Source organism: Balaenoptera acutorostrata, chromosome 12 (genome assembly GCF_949987535.1).
Source record: "Balaenoptera acutorostrata chromosome 12, mBalAcu1.1, whole genome shotgun sequence".
In the NCBI taxonomy this organism is placed as follows: Eukaryota; Metazoa; Chordata; class Mammalia; order Artiodactyla; family Balaenopteridae; genus Balaenoptera; species Balaenoptera acutorostrata.
The window spans coordinates 57,481,869-57,505,667 of record NC_080075.1 but is presented as its reverse complement, the minus strand read 5'-3'; the positions used below and the strand labels follow the sequence as shown (position 1 = coordinate 57,505,667).

The following is a 23,799-nucleotide window of genomic DNA, read 5'->3' as shown; positions in this document are numbered from 1 at the left end:
GAAAGAATGTTAATGATATATAGGTCAGGGTCAGCAAAGTACAGCCTGCGGGCTAAATCTCCCCAGAGGCCTGTTTTTGTATGGCCCTTGAGCTAAGAAGGATTTTTACATTTTTAAAGGTTGGGAAAAAAAAAATCAACCAGGAATATGCAACAGAGACCATATGTGGCCTGCAAAGCCTAAAATGTTTACTATTTTGTTCTTCAGAGAAAAAGTTTGCCAACCCGACACAGACAATCAAAAATTGATTCAAGGCGGCGCTGAGCCCCGGGCGCGCAGTGGGGGGCAGCAGGCGTGGGGCAGACATGGGGACCTCACCGGCCTGGCACTAATGTCTCCCTTTGTGTCTCCCCCACTCCATCCTCTCCCCTGGCGCGCCGGGCCCTGCCAACCCTGCAGGACGGCTCCGACTTCCTCTCAGAGGAGGACCACGGACTTAAAGCAATAAATGTAGATCTTCAAGGTGATGCTGCTCTACAGGTGGACATTTCTGATGCTCTTAGTAAGAGAGAGAAAGTAAAATTCACTGTTCACACAAAGAGTTCATTGCCAAATTTTTAAAAAAATGAGTTTTCTGTTGTCCGACAACACGAGGAACTCATCTGGCTTCATGATTCCTTCATAGAAAGTGAAGACTATGCAGGTTACATTATCCCTCCAAGCACCACCAAGACCTGATTTTGATGCCTCAAGGGAAAAACTACAGAAACTTAGAGAAGAAGGGTCTATGACAAAGGAAGAATTCACAAAGATGAAACAGGAGCTGGAAGCTGAGTATTTGGCAATATTCAAGAAGACCATTGCAGTGCATGAAGTGTTCCTGTGTTGTGTGGCAGCACATCCCATTTTGAGGAAAGATTTAAATTTCTATGTCTTCCTGGAATATAATCAAGATTTGACTGTGCGAGGAAAAAATAAAAAAGAGAAACTTGAAGATTTCTTTAAAAATGTGGTTAAATCAGCAGATGAAGTAGTTGTTTCTTGCGTAAAGGATGTAGATGATTTCTTTGAGCATGAACGAACATTCCTTTTAGAATATCATAACCGAGGTAAGGATGCATCTGCTAAATCTGATAGGATGACGAGATCCCACAAAAGTGCTGCAGACGATTACAATAGAATTGGTTCTTCATTATATGCTTTAGGAACTCAGAATTCTACACATATATGCAAGTTTTTCTTAAAGGTTCAGAACTGTTTGATAAAACAAGAAAAAGTGTCAGCTGATGAGGACCTCAAACTTTCTGACCTTTTAAAATATTACTTAAGAAGAATCTCAAGCTGCTAAGGATCTCCTCTATCAAAGATCTAGGTCACTACTGGATTATGAAAATGGTAATAAAGCACTGGATAAAGCAAGAGTGAAAAATAAAGATGTTCTGTAGGATGAAACGTCCCAACAATTATGCTGTCAGAAATTTGAAAAAATATCTGTATCTGCAAGACAAGAATGTAGAGATTTTAAGACAAGAAGAGTTGCTGCATTCAGAAAAAAATTAGTGGAACTGGCAAAGTTAGAACTGAAGCATGCAAAGGTAGTGTCATATTAAAGATTTAATAATTTAAGTGACATAATTTAGTAATGAGTCAGTTATGAAACCTTATTCTAGTTTTAAAAATAGAGAATCTTAGAAATGAGAGGGATGTTAAAGATCATCTAATTTAAACAAGAATAATATCTATAATAGATCTTATGGTCAGCTTTGCAAGACTCTAGTACCTAATATGGAAAAACAGTATCATTTTTTGACTAGTTGTTAAAAAAAATAAATCTTCCTTAAAAAAAAAAAAAAACTGACTCAACAAATATGCTTTGAGTGCCTGCTTACTATTTACCAGACATTGTGCTAAATGCAGGCCTTAAAAATATAAACAAGTAGAATCCTCTGTCCTGGAGGTCATAATTTTGCAGGGAAAGAGAACAGCTACCAAGCAATGTGGTTGCTGCTATAACAGAACCAGAACCAGAGGAGAGAACATCCACCTGTCAGGTTAGGGGTATACATAGGAGTCAGGAACATGAATGCTTTAAGGAGGTGATACCTAAGCTGAGTCTTGAAGGAAGAATGTGAGTTCCCAGAAGGGCAAAGAAAGGGAAGGCATCAAGACACAGCATGTGCAAAGGCACAGAGGGGAAAGAGGTTGTCATTTGAAAGCATGTAGCGAGGCTGGATGTGTAGGATGTGCATGGCTGGAGAGCAGGACATGTTTGGGAAGTGATGACAGATGCCACTACAAAGATAAGCCGAATCATTAGGACGTTAAATACTATACTGAGGTATTTGGATTTTATTGCGGAGATGGGGAAGTGGTAAAGAATTTTAAGCAGAAACATATAGTACTAATAGTGTCCTGAAAACAGCTTAAATAAAATGGAAGTTAGAGTGGAAAAAAGGGAGTCCAGCTTAAGAGGCTATTTTAGAAAAACCCAAACTCAGGAGAATTAAATGGAAATAATAATGTAACTAAGAAAGTACAGAGCTCGGTTTATCTCTTCTAAAAATCCTAAAAATCTGGTGTAAAATCCGAAAAATCTACCCTTTTGCTTTTGGCATTAATATGTTACTGAATCAGGTTCTACTAGCACAGGTTTAAGAATACACAAATTCAACAATACAAATGAGAAAATAAACTTCTGCTCCCCAATATACTGTTATTTTGAACATGTGACAATACTCCAGTACTCATAGGCCAGGCAAAATGTGTTGACTCACCGAACATGACAATATGCTAATATCCATCCATCGTCCACCAACACCCGCCTTTCAGGCCTGAAATTCATTTTCAAATCCATTCCATAAGCTCCATATACATGTACCAGGAGAGGTTTCTTCTGCAAGTCCTCAGAATCCGTTTTATGGAAAATAGTCATTGGCACTAATTTTCCATCCTGGAAATGAAGATTTACTATGCAGGTAAAGAAGTCTTTTCAAACAGTTTTAACCCCAATTTTATGTGCTGCTTATTGATGTTGAGCACCAACTTCATTTAATTAAGACAAAAGAGTTACGGTCTCTAAAAATCCCTCAGGGTCCTTAATTTTCAGCTACTCTGCTGACCTATAATAGTAACTAGAAAGGAACAGCAAGAGTCTGGCTTGAAAATAGTTTATTAAATGTAGCTTTTCAGGACAGTAAAGTGACTTTAAAGAGTTCTTCACTACTCAGTATAACTAATTTTTTTTTCTTTCAGGACAAGCCAAAATACCTATCAAGGTTAGACATACTAGCATGGTATTCTTCCTATACGTCCGGTTACATATAGGCATTTCTCATCTTTGAATATATATACAAATATGCTAATTAAAGAAGTTTTAACAACTCAATTTTCTGTACTCAATAGTCAGAATTCTGAATCATTAAAACCTGAAATCTCTTACTGACCTAACACCCACCCACATCCTCTTCAAAGACCTATTTATTTTTAAAATGTTTAAAAGCGGTTTAAGTTTTACAAATTTTAACATCTGAATTATTTTTAGGGCAAATAACTATACTCCAGTATAGTTCACACTCAACTGACTTCCTTTCATAGAAAAAGGGTAGAAATGTTGGTTCTCACCCTGCTTACAGAAACTAATGAAAAAGCACTAGTTTACATAAGGAAAATAATATAACCAGGCCACTCTCCCCATTTTTTTCATTCCCATTTTGAAAACTTCACTTTGGGGCACTAGAGTGTTATCAAATAAGGAAAAACTCTTCCTCTCATTATTATACCCATTATGACAGCATAACTGAATTTTCACTTCTCAGTAAGATTCATTCTTATAAAATGATGCAGATTAATTTCTATAAAATAATCTTGTTGTGTTCATCTTCCTGCCTCCTACCCAACTTCACTTAAACAAGCAGAGAAAAACTTGTTGGTTGAAAACTTATGAAAAGGAAGAGGTAAGGATGGTAGCAAGTCCTGTGATGGCCTGAATCCCAGAGTTCATCAGCAGTGCAAAAATGCCTGTAGTTACAGCAGCTTCCGTTTAGCGGTTGCTTTCCTTCTTTCCTAATGTACGAAGAATCCCTTGGCTCTCCAAGAGCTTAGCTTCACTGTTCTTTCCGTTTGGGGTATAATTACAACGTTTTGGGAGATTGGTATAAATCCCATCTTTGTAAAACAAAACAAAGCCTAAACATATGTATTTTGTTGACAAAAACCAAAAATCTGGAAGGTGGTAATGTGTTAACAATGATTATTTCTATGCAGTACAGCAAATAGGACTGAAAAGTAGTCATTTAAACTTTATACATTCTATATTTTTGCATTTGTTCTAATAAGCGTGTATTGCTTTTATAATATTAAAGTAGTCTTTGCTTAAAGATATTTTTTAAAAAAATCAATGAATTAAAGAAAAAATTCACAAGGAAAAAAGGTTTCTGTTTTGATTCATTCTTTGTCAGTACATGCGAAATTATCTGATGTATGATGTGCTAAGCTCTGAGAATTCCTTAAATTCAAGACCACAGTTTATGTATTAATTTGTTCCTCACTTGCTCAAATTTTCTTCTCTACTTACTACCTCCCCAACCTCCCACTGCCCCCGGACAATCTTCCCTCTTTTACGCTAGACTTTGGCCATACTGTTCTCCTTTATACTTCTTGAATGCATTATTTCTCCCTCAATTCAGAGCCTCTGCACAAAATAGAATCCTCCTTCCCCTTTTCTAGCTTAACTCTTGATCATCCTAGAGGCATTACTTCCTCAGAGAAGCTTTCCCCAATTTCTCCAGACGAGGTAAGGTTCCTTTACCATATGTTTCCACTGTACTCAGTACGTCTTCCTTGGCAGCAATCAGTACATTAGTAATTACTTCTTCAAAATCTAGCATCTTCCCCACTAGATTTAATCTCCATGAGGGCAGGGAGTCTATATTAGTCTAGTTCACTCTAGTCAATTGCTTACTACCTTCATAATTTTTGTCGTAACTACACAGAAACTTTGATTATTTCCTTCTTTAAATCAACTTTTAATATTCAAATATACACAACACATGAAATCAAGGGCTTGCTATGATGGTTATAAATTTTCTAATCCATGTTTAAATAAATGCATGTGTATCAGAAGTTAAAAAAAAAAGTCCACGTACCCCCTAAAATCATTTGGGTGTTGCTGTGGAATGTGAGATCCACTTTACTAAACTGTGCTAATGTAATCCCAGCAATTGCACAATACTTGACAAATAGTATCCTTTCAACAAACAGAGGCTGACAGTGGGGATCACAAAGACTTACCTTGCTTTTGGCTTCTATACGTAAAACACGACTAGTCTTTGTGATTGGGTCTTCATGTCCAGTTTCCTCAAACAGTTTGCCTTCTGCAAACTTATATGTGTAATATTTAGGGGGGCGTATAGGAGAGCAAAGCTGAAAGGGGCAGTTCTTTGGGTCTGAATTTGTATCCATTATGAATCCACAGGCCCAAGGTGGGAGCTGAAGAAATAAAACAGTTATTTTTACTCTTTATCTAGACACTAAGTATTATTAATTAAATTTCTGGGTCTGCTCCAAACAAGATGATGTGGACATCAAATTTATTTTTATCCATTATCACATAATGCCTCATCTAAGGGTTACTTCAGCACAACAAAAAATATTTCAAGTGAAAAACAAAACTCTATGCAAATGACCAATAAAATAAGAAAAAAAGTACAGGAAAATGGTTTATCATGAATCTAGATTTACATGAAGTCTCCTTCAATAAAAAAGTTTATTTTGGGGGTATATAAACTTGGGCAATGAAACAGCAAAATGATTAAGAATAACAGCAAATCAAGTAGTAATTCCAGAACCCAGAGACATCTCCAAGATCTCTATTCTCACAGAAAATGAAATTTCTCACATGTGTTTCTAATAATTTACCCAGCAGCCCTTAGTCTGCTGCCTGGACAGCAGCAGTGATGACAGTTATTATTCCAGGGCTACAAACTGGCTCAGCAGCACTAAAGCATTTACAATTTGTTTTTAACTTTAGCTCCCAGGGTAACCATTGTGCAGAAGAAAACCTTTCCTGCACATCCACTCTGAGAGACTCACAGCTATTACGATTAAGATTCTTAACTTTAAGAAAAAAGGAAAGAAATCAAAATTTATTCTCTCAGAGCAGCAGGGTCCAGCCTCAAGCCTTCCACTAACATCCCCTCTTACACCTTTTAAAGAACTCTAGTAAGCAGGCTGACAGTGTGTTAGAAATGGTACTGAGAGTCAGAACATTAAAGAAAATTGCCTTTCTTTCCCTGAGTAATTGTAGAAAGAGCAAATTCCTTAGAAAATCAGAGGTCTTGGCACAGTAACGTCACTGGTGGGCACTATTCAGAAAGGGTAGGTGGGGGATGTATGCATAAAGAGTGTACCATTTAACCTGTAGAAACTATAGCCAAAGAGCTTATGTTCACAGAACAAGTTCCTTGTAATTAATCCAAAGAATCCATTGCCCCGAAACACTAGGGACATACATTTGCAATGTCTCTCTAAAAGAGTTCCTAATTTACTCTCCTCAGATTGTGGGCTATTTTCAAGGATAATTTGTTTATTTAAATATAAGCCATAACTAGAAAGAAAAATGTAATCATGAAAGTTGGGAAATCTGGTAGCAAAAGTGAAACGAGTAAAAACTGAGACCTTAGTGGGAAAAAAGGGAAGAAGCATTGCTATTAACCTTGTAACAGAGGCCTCAGATTGAGGGCACAAGGCTCCTCAGCCCTCAGGGGTGCAAGTTGTTCTCCCCTTTGGTGACACTTTAAAACATTTTCCATGTGACTCATGTAGTAAGCTTAGTTTTTTTGTTTTTTTTTTTTTTAGTAAGCTTAGTTTCTGATTAAATGGTTCCAATAAATCAAAAAGTCTTTTGGGTGTATTTCTTAAACTAATGGGACCAAGGTTAAAGTTTTAATCATAACAAAAACTGTTCCAAGGCTATGGACTTTCTAAAGTTTGTCCAGCTGATATAGAAGTAAGTATTAACTATCTCAAGGATATCTTCAGCCACATTTCCTATTGAGATAAGCCTGCCGTATCATCTATGTATATTAATGAACAGAGCCTGAGAAGAATTATAAGCTGGCCAGGTGATATGCAGATATTCCTTGAGATATTTGACAGAAACAGGTTTAGTTTAAGCATTCTACCACCTAACCAGTCATTTCATCAAAAGAATGATTAAGACATACATGCTGAAAGAAAATCAGCCCAAGCATGCAGGCTGCTCTAGATGAATTGATGTTAGCACAAAGCAAAACACTTCCTAATTTGCTTAAATTAAATATCATAACCAAATAATATAACTAAAAACATCACCAGGAAATACTGATGATATGATGACCAAGGATATGAGGCAATATATCAAGGGCGTGACATTTTCTATTGCTGAGACTGAGTTTATAAAGCTCTTTTAGTCAAGTGCCCACTGGGCAGAGATGTTACATACAGAAATACTTTATAATCCACTCACAGTATGGCTTACAGATGTCCTTTGTATATAGCACTGGCTGTGCATATTAATCAGTGTTATCCAGTTCATAAAAAGGCTCTGATCTATAAAATTCTCTTTAACTAGCACCTGGTATATAATATAGTATTTGATTCCATGTGATGATGACTCAGAACATCATACTCAGAACATCATAATAGGTACTACAGGTTTGGAAAGGTCAAGGAATAAAGAAATAGAGGATACAGAATAAATGAAAGACATGATGTTTGTGTTAATGGAAGTTAAAAAAATGGAAACTGAGGCATATCTTAAAAATACAAAAAATATAAAAGCCCATATTTACTTAGAAATCAAATCTTAGAGCAAAGTCTCATGACATTCCTAATTCTGCAAGAATTTTGTTATAATAAATGCATTGCTAGAAATTATATATTTTCTCCCATCCCTATTCCTATAGACTACAATAAGAACAGATGCTCTGCTGGTTTCTGGATTGAAGATGTCTGAATTCGGCATCAATTAGCAAGTGAAAAGACACACTTTGAATTCAATAGATGAAAGCAGTAAGAAATTGCTGGAGTTAAGAATCACCATTTTTGTTTTAGGACATTTATATAGCCTTCTAAGGCACTGGACATTACATTTGATAATTTGATTTCATGAAGTAGATGGAAAATTTTGGTTGTTTTATTTAGGCCCTAGTTATTTCTTATTTATACCACTGTAACAATCTCAAAACTAACCTCTATGCCCCTTATCTCTTGGTGCTTTGGTGTACTCTTAACATGGCTGCCAGATAACCTCATGAAGTACAGCTTGACTCCTCAAATTATTCCCCTGCCCGCACACTTCACATGTTCCCCTCTTCATAATTTACGCATAAATTCACCACCTTGACAGTCAAAGAATGTCAAATCATAGCTTCATCCCCTAGAAATTTCTTCTGCTTCAATAAAAATGAATTATTAGCAGTTTCCTGAACATTTTCTGAACTTCTACAGCTTAGAGCTTCATTTGATGGACTTTCTCAGCCTAGAATACCATTCCCTTCCCCACCCATCAAAATCCGATCTATCCTCTTCGGTTTATCTCAAATTCTACTTCCCCTCAAAGCTTTCCTGGGCTCTCTTCCTTTCCTTTGGGCCTCACAGCACATTTTATGTTTCTGATCCCACTTATTTAAACCCACCTTATACTTGATCTTTGTATGCTAGTCTAATCTCATGATAAACTGTATTCTCCTTAAGGCCAGATATTTTGTCCTACTATCTTTCCATTCCAGAGTGCCCAATACAGTACTTTGCACATAGAAATTTGATAAACATCCAGTGAATTTACTGGAATTGCATTTTAACAAAAATTGTGATAATAGTACAGATGGGGAGGTACAAGTGCTCTGTTTGCTGGTCACACAACTCTTTCCATATCAAGTAAAACAGAGGCCTCTCTTCTTCCCTTCAGTGCATGCTATCTAAAGTCACATATTAATGCTGCTTTAAAACTGGGCAATAACGTTACCATTCACCAGTTTTAGCAATAAAATTGGCAAAGAGATGATGAAGACATGAGAATGCAGTGGCAGAAACATAGTAGCAGAAACACAGTGGGCATGACTACTATCCCCACTGGAGGTGTGGGATGGGAACAGGAGGCAGTGGTTAGGCACCAGCTGCCAAGTTGGCCTGAGTTATTACTATATCTAAAGTTGTAGAGATATGTGATATAGAGATATGCAGAAAGAGAAATACAATGGCACCTTACTTCTCAAATTCATGCTATAAGACAGTATTTTTAAGTAAAAGTGCACAAAAAGGAAGGTCCTCTAAGTAATTCTAAAACAAACCTCCTAAACCTGATAAAGACCCAATATGCTAAATTCCATTTAAATTAATTTCCTTTTAAGAAAAAGTATATTGGTATTATTCAAAATTTGATGTTCTCTTAATAAACTGCATGTATTTTGACTAACGTATTATCTTTTGAAAATTAAACATACCTTTAGAGACCGAACTGAATCGTCAGCCAGACCAATCACATTAACATAAAGTAGATTGCTATGCTTCAGGAATAGAACACAGTGATCCTTAAACATGTCCAAGTCTACAACTTTGGTATTTCTCTTCATTGTGAAAAATAAATCCCAATTCATAATAGCAGGGGTATCAGCTGCTGTTCTCATTAGCTGTGTGGAACAAAATTAGAAGAGATCTAGGTACCACAACATGATTACTACAGCATCCAGAGATGAAACCACTGAAAACTAGACCACACTAGTCTTCACTGTTTTATGAAGAGCTGAAGGAACTAACTCTGCATCAGGGCTGAAGTGTGAACATCACCGTATGAATGAGCCCAGGCTAGCCTGCTGGGTGGGTATAGCCCAGTGCTTAGCTGACTGGTCAACCAATGGACATCTGAGTGAGAGTACAGCCGGTTGACTGTGGAACCGTCAATGAGCTGAGCCGAGACCAGTAAAAGAACTGCCTGAGATCAGTCCAAACTACTGACTCACAAAATCATGAGCTTATAAAAGTTTGTTAAGCCACTAAGTTTGGCTTTGATAACTAATATATTTAGAATAGAGTATGTTTTCATTTACTAACCTTTTTAGGTACAATTAAAATATGAAGAGGTATTAGCTCTAAGGGAAGAGAAATGGGATTGGTTATACATAGGAAGGTAGCATTAGTTTTTACAATACCCAAAGTTTACAAAACAATAAACTCTTAGAGCAAGGAATGTTGATGTTCGTGTAACACTCCCTAAGAGCCTAAATGGGGACCAGGAGAATACAGGATTTACCTTGAATTCTGTAGGCTCGCCAACATTAGTGAGAATGTATAATTCATCATCTCTGTGTTCTACGTAGTAAAGGACCCCGTGTATTCGCTTCTGGATAAGTACTGGTGGGTCCCAAGGGCTCATGCCATCTATCAACCACACCTCTGAAGTGGTCTTGTTCATAATATTCATGGTGAGAAAACGACTGTCTTTTGTAAGATAAAGGAAAACAAAAAAGCTGCACAGAAGAAAGAGAGAGGGAGAGAGAGATACGAAAACCCAATAAATTTCAAATGCAGGCTATCCTATTAATGACAATATCTCACTGGTGTTCAGTATATATATTAATTTATAATGTAGATAGAAAATAAAAACTCCTTAGTGAATACTGCTTATAAAAACTGGCTATTATATTTCTCATTTCCTCCCCAAAGGCATTCAAAATAATTTTTCTCTAATATTTTATTATAAAAAATTTTTAAACATACAGTAAAGATGAAAGAAATGTAAGGTAAATACCGATATACCTACCACTAAGATTCAATCATGGCTAACATTTTGTTATACTGTCTTTATCGCAGATCTATGTATCTATCAATCCATCTTTTTTTTTAAAATGCATTTCAGGGTAAACTACAGACATCATCTAACTCTCAATCACATTAATAGATTATAGGGCTTTTTCCTGAGAAGAGGAAATAAACTTCCTAGAGGAGATACGTAACTGTAGGGAAGAAAAGGGACACAGAGTTTCCTTTGTTTTTCTTCTCTGTGCATGTTGGATATCCTTTTTCCTATTCTCCTAGTTTTTACAACAAAACAAACAACGGGAAGAAGAACCCTCACAATCTCACTAATCTAACACATTTTTAAAATTAACTATTTTAATTTTTCTATTTTTCCTTCTAAGGCTTAATATTATACATGTCTTTAAATAGATGTAGTTATTTAAAAAATATAGATGCAATTCTGGATTCTGCATTTAGGTTTTTTTTTTTTTTTTTAATTGGCTGCGCTGTGCAGCACATGGGATCTCAGTTCCCCAACCAGGGATAGAACCTGCGCCCCCTGCAGTGGAAGTGCAGAGTCTTAAGCACTGGACTGCCAAGGAAGTCCCTGCATTTCTTCTTACACATATTATCATCTTCCCCTACATTAGTTATACAGTCTGTGATCATTATTTTTAATGGCTACCTAATATTCTATTGAGTTGAATTATCATAATTCTTAAAAATGTAGATTTTAATGTTTCATTGTAATAAATATAAAAGGGAATATGTCATGAAGATAGTTTCCCTCTCCCTAACTTAAAAAAAAAAAAATTAATTAATCTGGTTGTGCTGGGTCTTAGTTGCAGCCAGTGGGCTCCTTAGTTGCGCCTCACTGGCTCCTTTAGTTGTGGCATGTGTGCTCCCTAGCTGCAGCAGGTGGGCTCCTCAGCTGAGGCTTGCTGCCTCCTTAGTTGTGGCATGCGAACTCCCAGCCGCGGCATGCATGTGGGATCTAGCTCCCCAACCAGGGAACGAACCTGGGCCCCCTGCATTGGGAGTGCAGAGTCTTAACCACTGCGCCACCAGGGAAGTCCCTCTTCCTAACTTTTATAATTATTTCCTTAGGATAGATTCTTAGTAACAGAAATACTGTTTTAGTGATTAAGTATTTTTATGACTCTTGATCAATATAATCAAATATTATCCTAAGAGCATTACACTAATTCATATTGACACACTGGATGCCTTTAAATATTCTACCTACATGTTTCCTTATTACAAAAGTAATTCACACTGAGAATACTGAAGAATATAAAGAAGGCTGATAACCCTGAATTCCACTCCCCAGAGATAAGCATTTTGGTAAAATTCCTTTTGTATTGGACTACATTACCATGTTTGTCAATTTTATTTCTTTGCAATGTGTCCATTTTAAACTTGGTGATGTAGTTTAAATTACTGGTCTATAACCATCTCTTTATAAATTAAGGACATTAACTTGTCCTTTTGTTGAAAATACTTTCCCCCATTTTGTCATATGGATTTTATTTGTTTATAATAGTTTCTGACATAAGAGTCTAATATTTTAGATAATCAAGAATATTGGTACTACCCCTTGTAATTTCTTCTACTGATTTTATGCTCTGGAAATATTTCAACCAAGCTGAGTGAAATACATATATTTTCACCTAGGGTTTTTTTTGATGGTTTTATTTTTACCAATAGATCCTTTAAATCTTTTAGGAATGTATGCTGATGTACGAAGTGATGAAAATTGTTTTTGTCCAAATATTCAATATTTACATTCTAGGGTCTGTTTTAGGGTTATCTATTCTGGCCTCTTTTATTGGTCTGTCAATTTGTATTATTTTAACTGTTGTGCTTTCACATGTTTTAATATATTGTTGTAAGGCAAATCTCCTGCCCTATTTTGCTCTTTATCTTCAACACTTCCTTTGCTATTTTTATCTACTTATTTATGTGTAATGATGACACAGGTAATCAAAAGATAAATTACTCAGTCAATTATCTGGCAGACATGTAGTTACAGGGAAGTGAGAACACAAGCAGCTCTGTAAGTAACAGTTTTCTTAGAAACAGAAGTAAAGTTGTGGTAACTACCAAGCAAAAACCTACAGTAGATACACAAAATATAAAGAGAAGGGAATCAAACTATAGCACTATGGAAAATCATCAATTCATTAAGGAAGACAGTAGGAAAGAACTGGGAACTATTGATCCAAAGCAGCTAGAAAACATGAAAAAGATGGCATTAGTAAGTCTTTAGCTGTTATAAATTACTCTAAATGTAAATGAATTAAATTCTCCAATCAAAAGGCATGAAGTGGCTAAACAGATTAAAAAAAGAACTAACTATATGCTGCCTATAGTAAGAGATTCATTTCAATTTCATGGACATACATAGGCTCAAAATAAAGAAAAAGACATTCCACACAAGTAGAAACCAAAAGGGAGCAAGGGTAGCTATACTTGTATCAGACAAAATAGACCTTAACTCAAAAGCTCTAACAAGAGATAAAGAAGGCCACTACATAATGACAAAGGTGTCAATTCATCAAGAAGATTTATAACAAGCATAAATATATATGCACTCGGCATCAGAACCCTCAAATATATTAAGCAAATATTAACAGATCTGAAAGGAAAATAGACAACATAATAATAGTAGGGGACTTTAGTAGCCCACTTTCAACAATGGATAGATCATCCAGGCAGAAAATCAGTAAGGAAACCTTGGACGTGAACTATACTTTAGAACAAATGGATCTAACAGACGTATACAGAACATTCTGTCCAACAGCAGCAAAAATTAAAAAACCATTCTTCTCAAGTGGACCTGGAACATTCTCCAGGATAGATTATGTGTTAGGTCACAAAATAAGTCTTAACAGGAAAAAAACTGGAAAATTCACAAATATATGGAAATTAAACAATACACTCCTAAACAACCAAAGGGTCAAAGAAGAAATCAAAAGGGAAATTAAAAAAAAAACTTGAAGTAAATGAAAATGGAAATACTACACACCAAAACCTATGGGATGTAGCAAAAGCAGTTCTAATAGAGGCATTTATAGCAATAAACACTTACATTAAGAAAAAGGAAAAATCTCAAACAAACTTCACACCTCAAGAAACTAGAAAAAGAAGTTATAAAGTAATTTTGGCAAACCTTACTTGTGAGAGCAGAATACTGAAACCTGGGGATCAAAGCAAACACAGTAAAAAAAACAGCTCAGTCTTAGAAGTTCTACGAAGACCTTTATTACATTTTCTCTACTGGTATGCTGCTTTTCCCTCTTGGTCCTTCCCTTTGGATTAGGGCTGTTAAGTACAGTTAACCCCTGAACAACATGGATTTGAACTGGTGGGGTCCACTTATACACAGATTTTTCTCAATAAATACATACCACACTACCACACCATCTGCGGTTGGCTGAATACTCTGATATGGAACAGTGGATAAAGAGGGTCAACTGTAAAGTTATAGGTGGATTTTCAACCACACGGGAGTCAGTGCCCCTAACCCCCAGTTGTTCAAGGGTCAACTGTATTCAGAATCGACAAACTAATCTGTGCTTTAGAGATCAGATGCCAAACTAGGTTTAAACATACTTAATTATGGTTAATTCTTTTTGGGGTAGAAAAAGCACGCTAGAAGCCAAAAATCAAGAATCTTAAATGTATGTATAACTCAATCTTAGAACTTAGGATAGTAACAACATACGGCAACTAAGTACCTTATTCAAGGGTATAGCTCATAGGGTCAATTTTGAGTTTTATTCACAAGGTGGAAAATGGTTCACAATCGTAAGTCATTGATACAATGTAATAAATTACTAGCTTAAACTGTCATCTCCAAAAGATATCCTTGACAAATGACACATAAAGTAGTGGATCGTATGAATAGCTGGTTCTAGTAAATTCTCATTAAAACAATCAGCATCAGAAAAAATCAATGACAGCATTACTGAACCCAGAATGTTAGTTCTATGGGTTGGAATAATACAATTTCTCCAGACCTTAAGTTCTTTATATAAACTGGGTGTTGTGTAAGATTTTCTTTAAGGTCCTTGTCAGCTCTGAGATTTTATTAAGTGAAGGGTTACTTTTCTTGTTTTGGGTATCAATTTTACTGTCATAGATTTGGTGTTAAAGATCATTTTTCTCTCTTGCAAAATCTGTTCAGACATTGTCCAAATTATACTGTAAAAGGTGACAGGACCCTGGTGTTAAGAAATAATTTATCATAAATCATTTGGAAAAGTATATCTGGGTAAGAGTTAAGGGATTTTGCCAGATAAATTTATTATCATTTCCTCCCAAGCCTGGTTAAGTGGTAATATGAGGCATAAGTCCTGAAGCAAAAAGAATTACCTTTAAGGAGGAATTACCAAAGTATTGGGGAAAGTAAAATTTAAAGACCAATGTATATCATGGTTCAAAGCAAAGCAATTTAAAATTCAGATAAGCTATATGAAATAAATAGTGAATTCTGTGTAACTGACACCATGGTTATTCTAGTTATGACTTACAAGAGATTCATAACTGCTGCATGGAAACCATATGAAATGTTTAATTAACAACTCCTCTCATGTGTCAGTACAGAGAGAATGTTAATAACTCAGCATTTGAGTCTAATGATATATTTGTGTTCACTCTGAAGTCTGAATATAACTAATTTCCAATTTTGAATCTAACCCACTTACAAAAGAATGCTTATGCTCCTCTTAGCCTTATTATATCTGATTCCAGCCAAAATCAATGTTTTAAGTCAACCAAGAGCAGCACTTCAGATAACTAGAGAAATACTCTGAAGAAAAAGACTTAATTGTATTGTTTTAGTACCTTGGGTCTTTTTCTGTGTAAAAACGTTCATTACGCCTGTTATCACCAAAAGTGGCTCGATATACATCGTGACAGCGAAGGTTCCTCTGGAAGGTGTAGAATAAAACATCTTCATCTTCTTCATCCTTTACCCATTCTAAAAGAAAATAATTAAAGAATTATATATATCCACCTACTTACAGTTTAAAAAAAAAAAAGGCACAGTGCATTCTAATTTTGAGTGCCAAATAGAAGAGATGTGCAACTTTATCCCTGGAAATCTAAATCTAACATAGGTTTGACTATGTCTAACCCTGTTATTTATAAGCCAGAGATATTTCCAGAGAATAAGATACTACTACATCAATTCTAAGTTTTCAAGTAGTTATTAGTCTCAGGGTACTCAAGTTTCTAAATAAGAGATGAATATTCAATAGTTAAGAAAGACTTTGGTAAAGTCACATTTGCTTTCAGGAGATGAATTATGTTTAAATCTACAACCTCTAAATCTGAGGAAATTTTGGACCATTTTCTCTCATGCTTAAATGTTTTCTGTCTGTTTTCAAGCCACAGGATACCTCAAACTACCAAATATGGTGTTTTCTAGATCTTACCAGAAGCTGTCAATGAAAGTTTTCACACAATTACATCATGACTGCCACCTGGCTGACAGTGACTGTAAGACATTATTGTATAGTATGCATTCTGATTTTAGAGAGGTTAAAATGTACAAGAGGTATGCCTTAGAGTCAATTAGATACGGTATAATTTCTATTCACTGCAAAAGCATTGTTATTAAACAATGGGGAAATATATGGCAGAAAATGAAAAGGGAGGATAAAGTATAAACATATATATCACTCAGTGATAAATGATAAAATTTAAAGTTGGTTCTATTGGTAAAAATGTCATAGCTTTTATTGAATAAGTTAGTTCATCGTGTTCCAGAGTTCCTTGGTAGTGACCCTGGGCAATGCGCTATAATGGCTCAACAAGATGATGTGAAATGAAAAAATCATACCCAAGCTTAAAGTTGAATAAAATATTAAGAGACAATTTTTATGTGAAAATGTACTCTAAATAATAGCAAAGAATTACTGATATATTAACATACACTGTACAACCTGGACTCTGATTACAATACTTTTAAAAACATGAACATGAATTTGGATATTTAACTAAAGAAGGGAAGGTCTCCTGAATAAGAGGCACAGAGGAAGGTATGGAGTCCACAGGGATGAACAGATCAGGCATTCATCTTCTCATTCACTCACGTGAGCAAGTAAAAATGTTTGCAAAGTGTGGACAATTCTCTTTACTGTTGCCTTTTCAATGTAGAAGACTGTTTTGGTTGGTGGCTTACCAAAACTGGACACATTTGGGAAAGAAGCTTCCATTACAGGTTGATCACTGAGCTTCACAACTACACAGGTAGATGCTTCAGAATCTTCAGTTCTTATCTTGGCAGCTACATATTTTTCATCAGGAGCAACTCTGATACAATCAATGAAGGGTTGCTCTAATTTAAGTTCCTCCAAATTGAACAAAACTTCATAATTATCATTGTCTGCTGCATAAAGGAAAGGATAAAGGAGATAATTCCACAAAATATACTTCAAAAAAATTTAAACTATTTCAATGTTTTAAACTAGCATTCCCCTTTTGTAAGAGGCTACATTTTGGCGTCTTCGAACACTGACAGCAGTTTGACGTGTACAGAAAATGGCATTAGTATTTAATACTACCCTACGCTATTCAATATTATCCAATGCATCAACCTATGTAATGTTACTTGATAGTTATAGTCTAATATTTGTAGACCATATAGAACCCAGAAAAGTAAGAAAATATAAGTGACCCTGAATAGTCTATATAGTGCCTCGCACAGTATCCAGGATTTGGTAGATGCTCAAAAAATGCTGGTTCCCACCACCATTCTCTCTGCCAAAGCTTTTGAATGTAGCTGTTAATTATATCTTAGGCAAACCCAGAAATTAAAAAACTACTCATTTAAAAATAGAGAAAAAAAATCAGAAATTGAAAACAGATATTTTCTATACTTTTGAAAAATCAATATCAAATTTCCAATGAAAAATGTAAAACCTGAAAAATCAGGTATTTCTTACAAGGAAAAACTGTTTTGTACCTTCTTCATCTTTGGAACGAACCAAACAGCAGCCCTCTTGATAATAAACAAAACCACCATGTTTAATCTGACAATGAAAAGAAACAAATGGTTTATTTAATTACAATTTATTCAAAAATTTAAAAACAATTTAATTGTTCAGTGATCTGACTAGTCAAGATGAAGAAATGAGATCTTTTATAAGCAGACGTGTTGCAGTCTATGAATGAACATATAAAAAATACAAAATGAATCACTTTTTACAACATAGTGATTAAGATATGGTTTTCATATGTTTACAATCAATCACTGGAGGAGTTTCTAATACATAAATGTAAGAGGCAACAAAGAGAAGGCATTAATGAAACCTACGTCAGTTATGACTGTACAAACCATTTTAGCTTTACTTCTGGAACGTTTGACAATTAACAGAGATCAAGTGGCATCTTTAAGATAATCCAAAATGATGCAGATGCGGAAACTGTGACTTAGACTAGTCTGAAAACCCAGTCAATTACTTTCTGAGAGTCTTTCCTTTAAAATATGCTGTCACTGCCAATTGTCCACGGTTTGATCTGATTTTACACAAAGCATCTCACCCTCTGTGAGGGTGACAGATATAGACAATTTAAGATTGAAAGACTATTACCAATATATGAATCATGCTCTTGTCTAATTCCTACATATTAAATGCAACTGATTGATATGATTTCAGGTAGCTTAAGACAATTACTACTTGCTAGTTAGTGGCACAATTTGAATCTGGAATTCCTCATTCTTAACCTATTGCTATTTCCATTCTACTACATACGTAATTTTCATTCATAAGCTGTGGTTCTGTTTTCCAATCTTATCGAAAAATTTTCAACATGCATGTTCAATCTGTTTCAACTGAATATTTATGACTGTGGTAACCACAAAACAGTCAAGCAAATACTTGGATTTCATGGTATTATACTATTTAAAGTGAATTTTCTTTTATTAAAAAAAGTACAGATAGAACAATCAAATACTTTTCAAGTAATAAAACATTATGAGTTAGTTTCATTTGAACTTCTCCTGGGAGTATTTAAAAAATTTAAAAACAGAATTGATTTTTTCCAAAAACCAGAATTAACATTATATGCTTGGAAATTCATCTTGGCTTTGATCTTTATAACTTATTTAAAGGACCATACTCAGCTTACTCTTTGTTCTTTAAGTTTTTCAGCGTATTTTAAAGGCCAAAAGCAGTCTAATTTTGATGTGGGATTACGTTTATAAATCACAAGGTATTTTATTTGTATCCTGACTGGTAATATCATATTAAAATATATATATATAAGATATCCTACCTCTGCATTGATGATTTCGTATTCTTCTTGTGGCTGTGTTTCTAATTTTGTTCTCACTTTTTCAAATGCATCCATGTTTTCTGAAAGGGATTTTTCGTTTTCTTGTTTAATAGGCAAGAAATCCTGGAAAAAGTTTTATTAGTATGACCATAATATCTCGACTAGGGAGAAAACCTTTGCTTTTTAAAGGTAATTATTATTTCCTTTTCATTCAAGTACTACAATGTTAGGTGTATACCTATGAAATAATATGCATTTCACAGATCTTAAATGTTGTTTCACAAGCTCAATAAATTATTTCCTCTTTTTCATTTAAAAATGTGAACAAGGTGGATACTTGATGACTATACTATTAATTTAAATGGATAAGTCCTTAGGATTCCGTAGTACTAAGAAGCGTTGGAAAGTCTTCAGAAATACTATGAGAAAGAAGTAAAGGAAGTCCTATGAACATTTACATATTTAATAGCCAGCTGCGAGAAGCAGAAGTCTACAGAGTTTTATAAAGTACTGAAATACCTCCTAAAAAGGGGAAAACGTCAAAGGGAGAGGAAGACATTATCATTATGTTCACTATTATTTTATTCACAGCAAGAGTTCTGATAAGAAGTATTTTGTACTTATATCTTCATTAGCCATAATTTTCTTCTCGTGGAGATAAGGAATCCTCCGAATAGAACTGTTTATTAGCTCAAAAGGCAAAATAATGCTTTATAAAACAGAGCTTCTCTTTGAGGTTAAAAAAAAATGATATACTCATCCTCAAAAAGGAAAAATAATGGAAAATTAACAAGTAGAGATATAGGTGAAAGCTAAATAAAGCACTCAGTGTCTTATTAGGAGTATCTAATAAGCTAACAGCTTAAGTTGATCTCTGGTGAGCATATAAATATCATATGAATTATTAAAATTTGGATAAGGCAAAACCTCAGTTGTCAAATAAAAAAAGGGTTGAATAATTCAACATTCCACAGGTTTCTCTTGCTTAAGGAAAATAATTCTAGCCAAGATTTTATATGTCAGCTTTCTGCCAAAGATGACAACTGTAGTGATTTGTGCCAGAGAGCGCACTAAGCCTTTGGTTAGGACCTGCAACAGCTGGTAAATATTTATTGCACAAGGGTATCCATGATACTTTACCAACAGTGTAGAGAATGTAAGCTATAAATATAGTTTTATATCACAAAGAGTTTACACAGTCTAAAATTAAACACAAGAATAAAACAGAAAAATCACCAAAGGAAATTAAATGAAAAAATAATCATTCTCACAAAGTTTTTTAGACTTTTTGAGATGCTTTATGATTTGGATTAGATTCACATTATCAACAATGGCTGTTACAGTAGTCTAAATCATTCAGTCTCTACTTCAATTGAAGTCTCTACTTCAATCATAAAATTAATATGACTGAGTAATGATTTGAAATTCAAATTCTAAAGGCTCATTTTTTTAGAATTTCTACAAAATCTAGTGTTAATCTTTAGTGAGACAAAATATCTATACCAATAACTTCCTATTATCACCCAAAGCACAAATCAGAAGATCGCTACAAATTTATCTTGAAACTATAACTTAGTGGTAGAGGCTACCTTTTCATATCCAGATATATGATTACCTATTCTCTTAATTCCTATTAGAACTTTTGAAGTAGAGTCAGGATGGCTATCAAGAGAGTATCTCTTTCTACTACCTTGCAGCTCCTAGCACACTGTAGGTGAGGAGCTGGGCTCTGCCACTTTTAAACACCCATTCTTATTGAGAGCCATGGCCAATGCCGGGCTAAGGCAACAGAGCTGGGCCCAATATCTGTCCTCCTAAACTTACTTTACACTCTTGATTAACTTTTTTCTGTGTCACAAATCCAAATAAACTGAGCTTACCTGAATCAAAATAACCCTGAAAGCAATAGGATTTTTAACTGCCTTAATAAAATGGAAGTAGAATTCGAGAGTTTTGTAAATAATTCCTCAAAAGGAATTACTTCCAGGGAAACTGAGATTTTATATAATAATCATAAAGTACTCCAAATTGGTTTTCGTTTACGTTCCGTCCCCAAGAATACCCACTGGGTGTTTTAAGCTTTCATTTCAATGCCAGCTAGCATTACCATCAGGGTATGCAGCTAAACCTATCCATTTTAGCCAAGTATCTTAATGCAGGGGTTCCCAACCTCTGGGCTGCTAACTGGTACCTGTCCGTGGCCTGCTAGGAACCGGGCCATACAGCAGGAGGTGAGCGGCAGGCGAGCGAGCAAAGCTTCATCTGCTGCTCCCCATCGCTCACATTACTGCCTGAACCATCACTCGCACTACTGCCTGAACCATTCCCCCCAATGCTCATATTACCACCTGAACCATCGCTAGCATTAGCACCTGAACCATCCCCCCAGCCCCGGTCCATGAAAAAACTGTCTTCCACAAAACTGGTCCCTGGTGCCAAAAAGACGGGGGAACACTGTCTTAATACATGAATAGTCTATTGGTTTTAAGGGAATATACTACCTAAAGGAATTGAGGTGAGGAGAGCTTTAAATTTTAAGAAAGTTACATGTACAGTATCACTCAATTAGTGGAAAAAAGAAGCATTCCTTCCCACCTTCTGGGTCGCCAACCACAAAACCATTTTACACAGAAACTCATAAGACAAGAGAATGGAATATGTAAACTTCACGTTTTATTAATTAATTTATTTTTTGGCTACACTGCGTGGCATGCAGGATCTTAGTTCCCCAACCAGGGATCAAACCCGTGCCCCCTGCAGTGGAAGCGTGGAGTCTTAACCACTGGACTGCCAGGAAAGTCTCTGTAAACTTTATTATAGCAAATAATAATGAACTCTACAAACAAAAACCAGCACAACAGAAGAACAGTGGGCAGCTTTTAGTCAGGATGGCGCCATTAATTAATGGCTCATTCCAAGTCTGGGGCAGGAGGAGTAAAAAGTAGGCTTAGGTCATTTTGCGTCAGAAAGCAAGAAGTGTTCAAAGGCTCATAGAGATGTGTCAAAAGAACACAAAGGCCAGTTTAATGGGGTTCCTACTAGCCACATTTGGAACAGTTTGAGCATCAAATACAATAATGACTGTAATTGATTATAATAAATTGAAAAAAATAAAAACAATAATTTAAAAAGAAGCAAAAAACAAAACACACACCTAACTAAAATAAAGAAATAATAATAATAAAAAATAAAAAACAAAAAAAGGGGGAAACTCTTCTTAACAGAATACTACCACCTAATAAATGTAGAAAAAATAATAGAAATAGAAAATCATTAGCACCCCCCAGTGAAACAAATGATTAGAGTAAAGATCATCCATGGTTATTAAACTCATTAGATGAAATGATGTCAGGTAATAAAATATTTGCACAAAGTATTACCCTAAGTCTACTTAGTAACTGCAAAGGGAATAATGGCCCATTAACAATGGAGAGAACTAGCAGTTACCACCTTAACTGAAATTATCAAGCTTAGCATCATTAACAGTGGGACAAACTGAGATTATGTGTCTCCTGAAATAATGTAATATGAAACATTTCAATTTAAGACAGAAAAAGAGAAGAGTAAACCTAAAGGAACTAGAAGAAAGGAAATAAAATTAATTTGTTTCAATTAAATTGATACAGTAATTAACAAGAAGACTAACAAAACAAAAAAGTTGGTTCTTTTAAAAACTGTACTAAGAAAGACATGTATAGCAAAACTGATTAAAAAAAATGATAAAACATTACGAATGAAAAAGTTGGCATAATTACAGATATAGTAAAGATTATTAAAACTTACAATAACATTCTTTATGTTAATATATTTGAAAACATGATAAAATGGATAATATTCCAGAAAATAAATTACCAAAACCAACTCAAAAAAAAGAAAAGCTGTATAAGCTAATAAATATCAAAGAAATTGATAACTAAGTGTTCCCTTCTTAAAAGAGACACAAAACCCAGATACTTTCAAAGGTAGCTTTCTCTAATCCTCAAGGGAAAAATAATCTCATATGTCAACTATTTAAGGAAAAAAATGCCAACTATTTAAAACTACTCAACTTATTTTATCAGGCTAATATAACCCTGACACTAAAACTAGACAGTGACAATATTAGACAATTAAAAACCAATCTTACTGTAAAATATGGACTGAAAAAACTCTAAAATAAAATTCATAAATCAATGTATTTTTAAAAAGCACAAAATAAAAACAATAATAGTAACAATAAAATCCTATGTGATCAAGTAGGATTTACCTTAAGAATGAAAGGATGGTTCAACGTTAGAAAAATCCATCAATCACAAATAAAGGAAATAAATCTTAGGCCCATTTCAATTAATGCAGGAAAAAAACAGAAAATAATGCACTTAAAAAATGATAAAAACCTTAAATTAGGAATAGAGAGGGACTTCCTTGACTTAATAAATGATCTCTGTGTTTTTTACACAAAACCATACTAATCATCTGTGAAACTCTTTTCAAGACTCTTAATTATATTCATTTAAAATATCTAGTTATATTTGCTGTTTATTTTCTTACTCAAAAAGTGACTGTTAAATGAAGGAAAGTGATTGTTTCCAATGCTCCCTGCTTCTAATTTCTCTCCTTGAGCCCAGTAAGATTTTTGCCCTTCTCATTCCACTGACTGCTCTTGTCAAGGTCACTGATGGCCAGAGATATTATGGGGGGCAGAGACAAGATGGCAGAGTAGAAAGATGTGAGCTCACCTCTTCTTATGAAAACACCCAAATCACAACTAACTGCTGAACAACACTGACAAAAAAATCCTGGAACCTACCAAAAGAA

The 23,799-nt window shown here is 34.9% G+C and overlaps 1 protein-coding gene and 1 pseudogene across 9 annotated transcripts in view; one reads left to right on the top strand and one right to left on the bottom strand.

Moving 5' to 3' along the window:
• Positions 1-23,799, bottom strand: part of PREPL (prolyl endopeptidase like) — a 59,106-nt gene that overhangs the window by 8,371 nt on the left and 26,936 nt on the right. For 5 of the 9 annotated variants that reach the window (XM_007190089.3, XM_007190090.3, XM_057557769.1 and 2 more), the window contains 8 exons: positions 19,003-19,125; positions 17,690-17,756; positions 16,907-17,113; positions 15,565-15,700; positions 10,229-10,445; positions 9,423-9,608; positions 5,230-5,427; positions 2,715-2,890 (listed from right to left, as the gene is read on the bottom strand). In XM_007190089.3, coding sequence (XP_007190151.1) covers positions 2,715-2,890; positions 5,230-5,427; positions 9,423-9,608; positions 10,229-10,445; positions 15,565-15,700; positions 16,907-17,113; positions 17,690-17,756; positions 19,003-19,125 — 1,310 coding nt within the window. The remainder of the gene's footprint in view (positions 1-2,714; positions 2,891-5,229; positions 5,428-9,422; positions 9,609-10,228; positions 10,446-15,564; positions 15,701-16,906; positions 17,114-17,689; positions 17,757-19,002; positions 19,126-23,799) is intronic. The other 4 variants (XM_057557770.1, XM_007190094.3, XM_007190093.3 and 1 more) reach the window with 2 other exon arrangements.
• On the top strand, positions 7-1,631 carry LOC103015432 (sorting nexin-6-like; annotated as a pseudogene).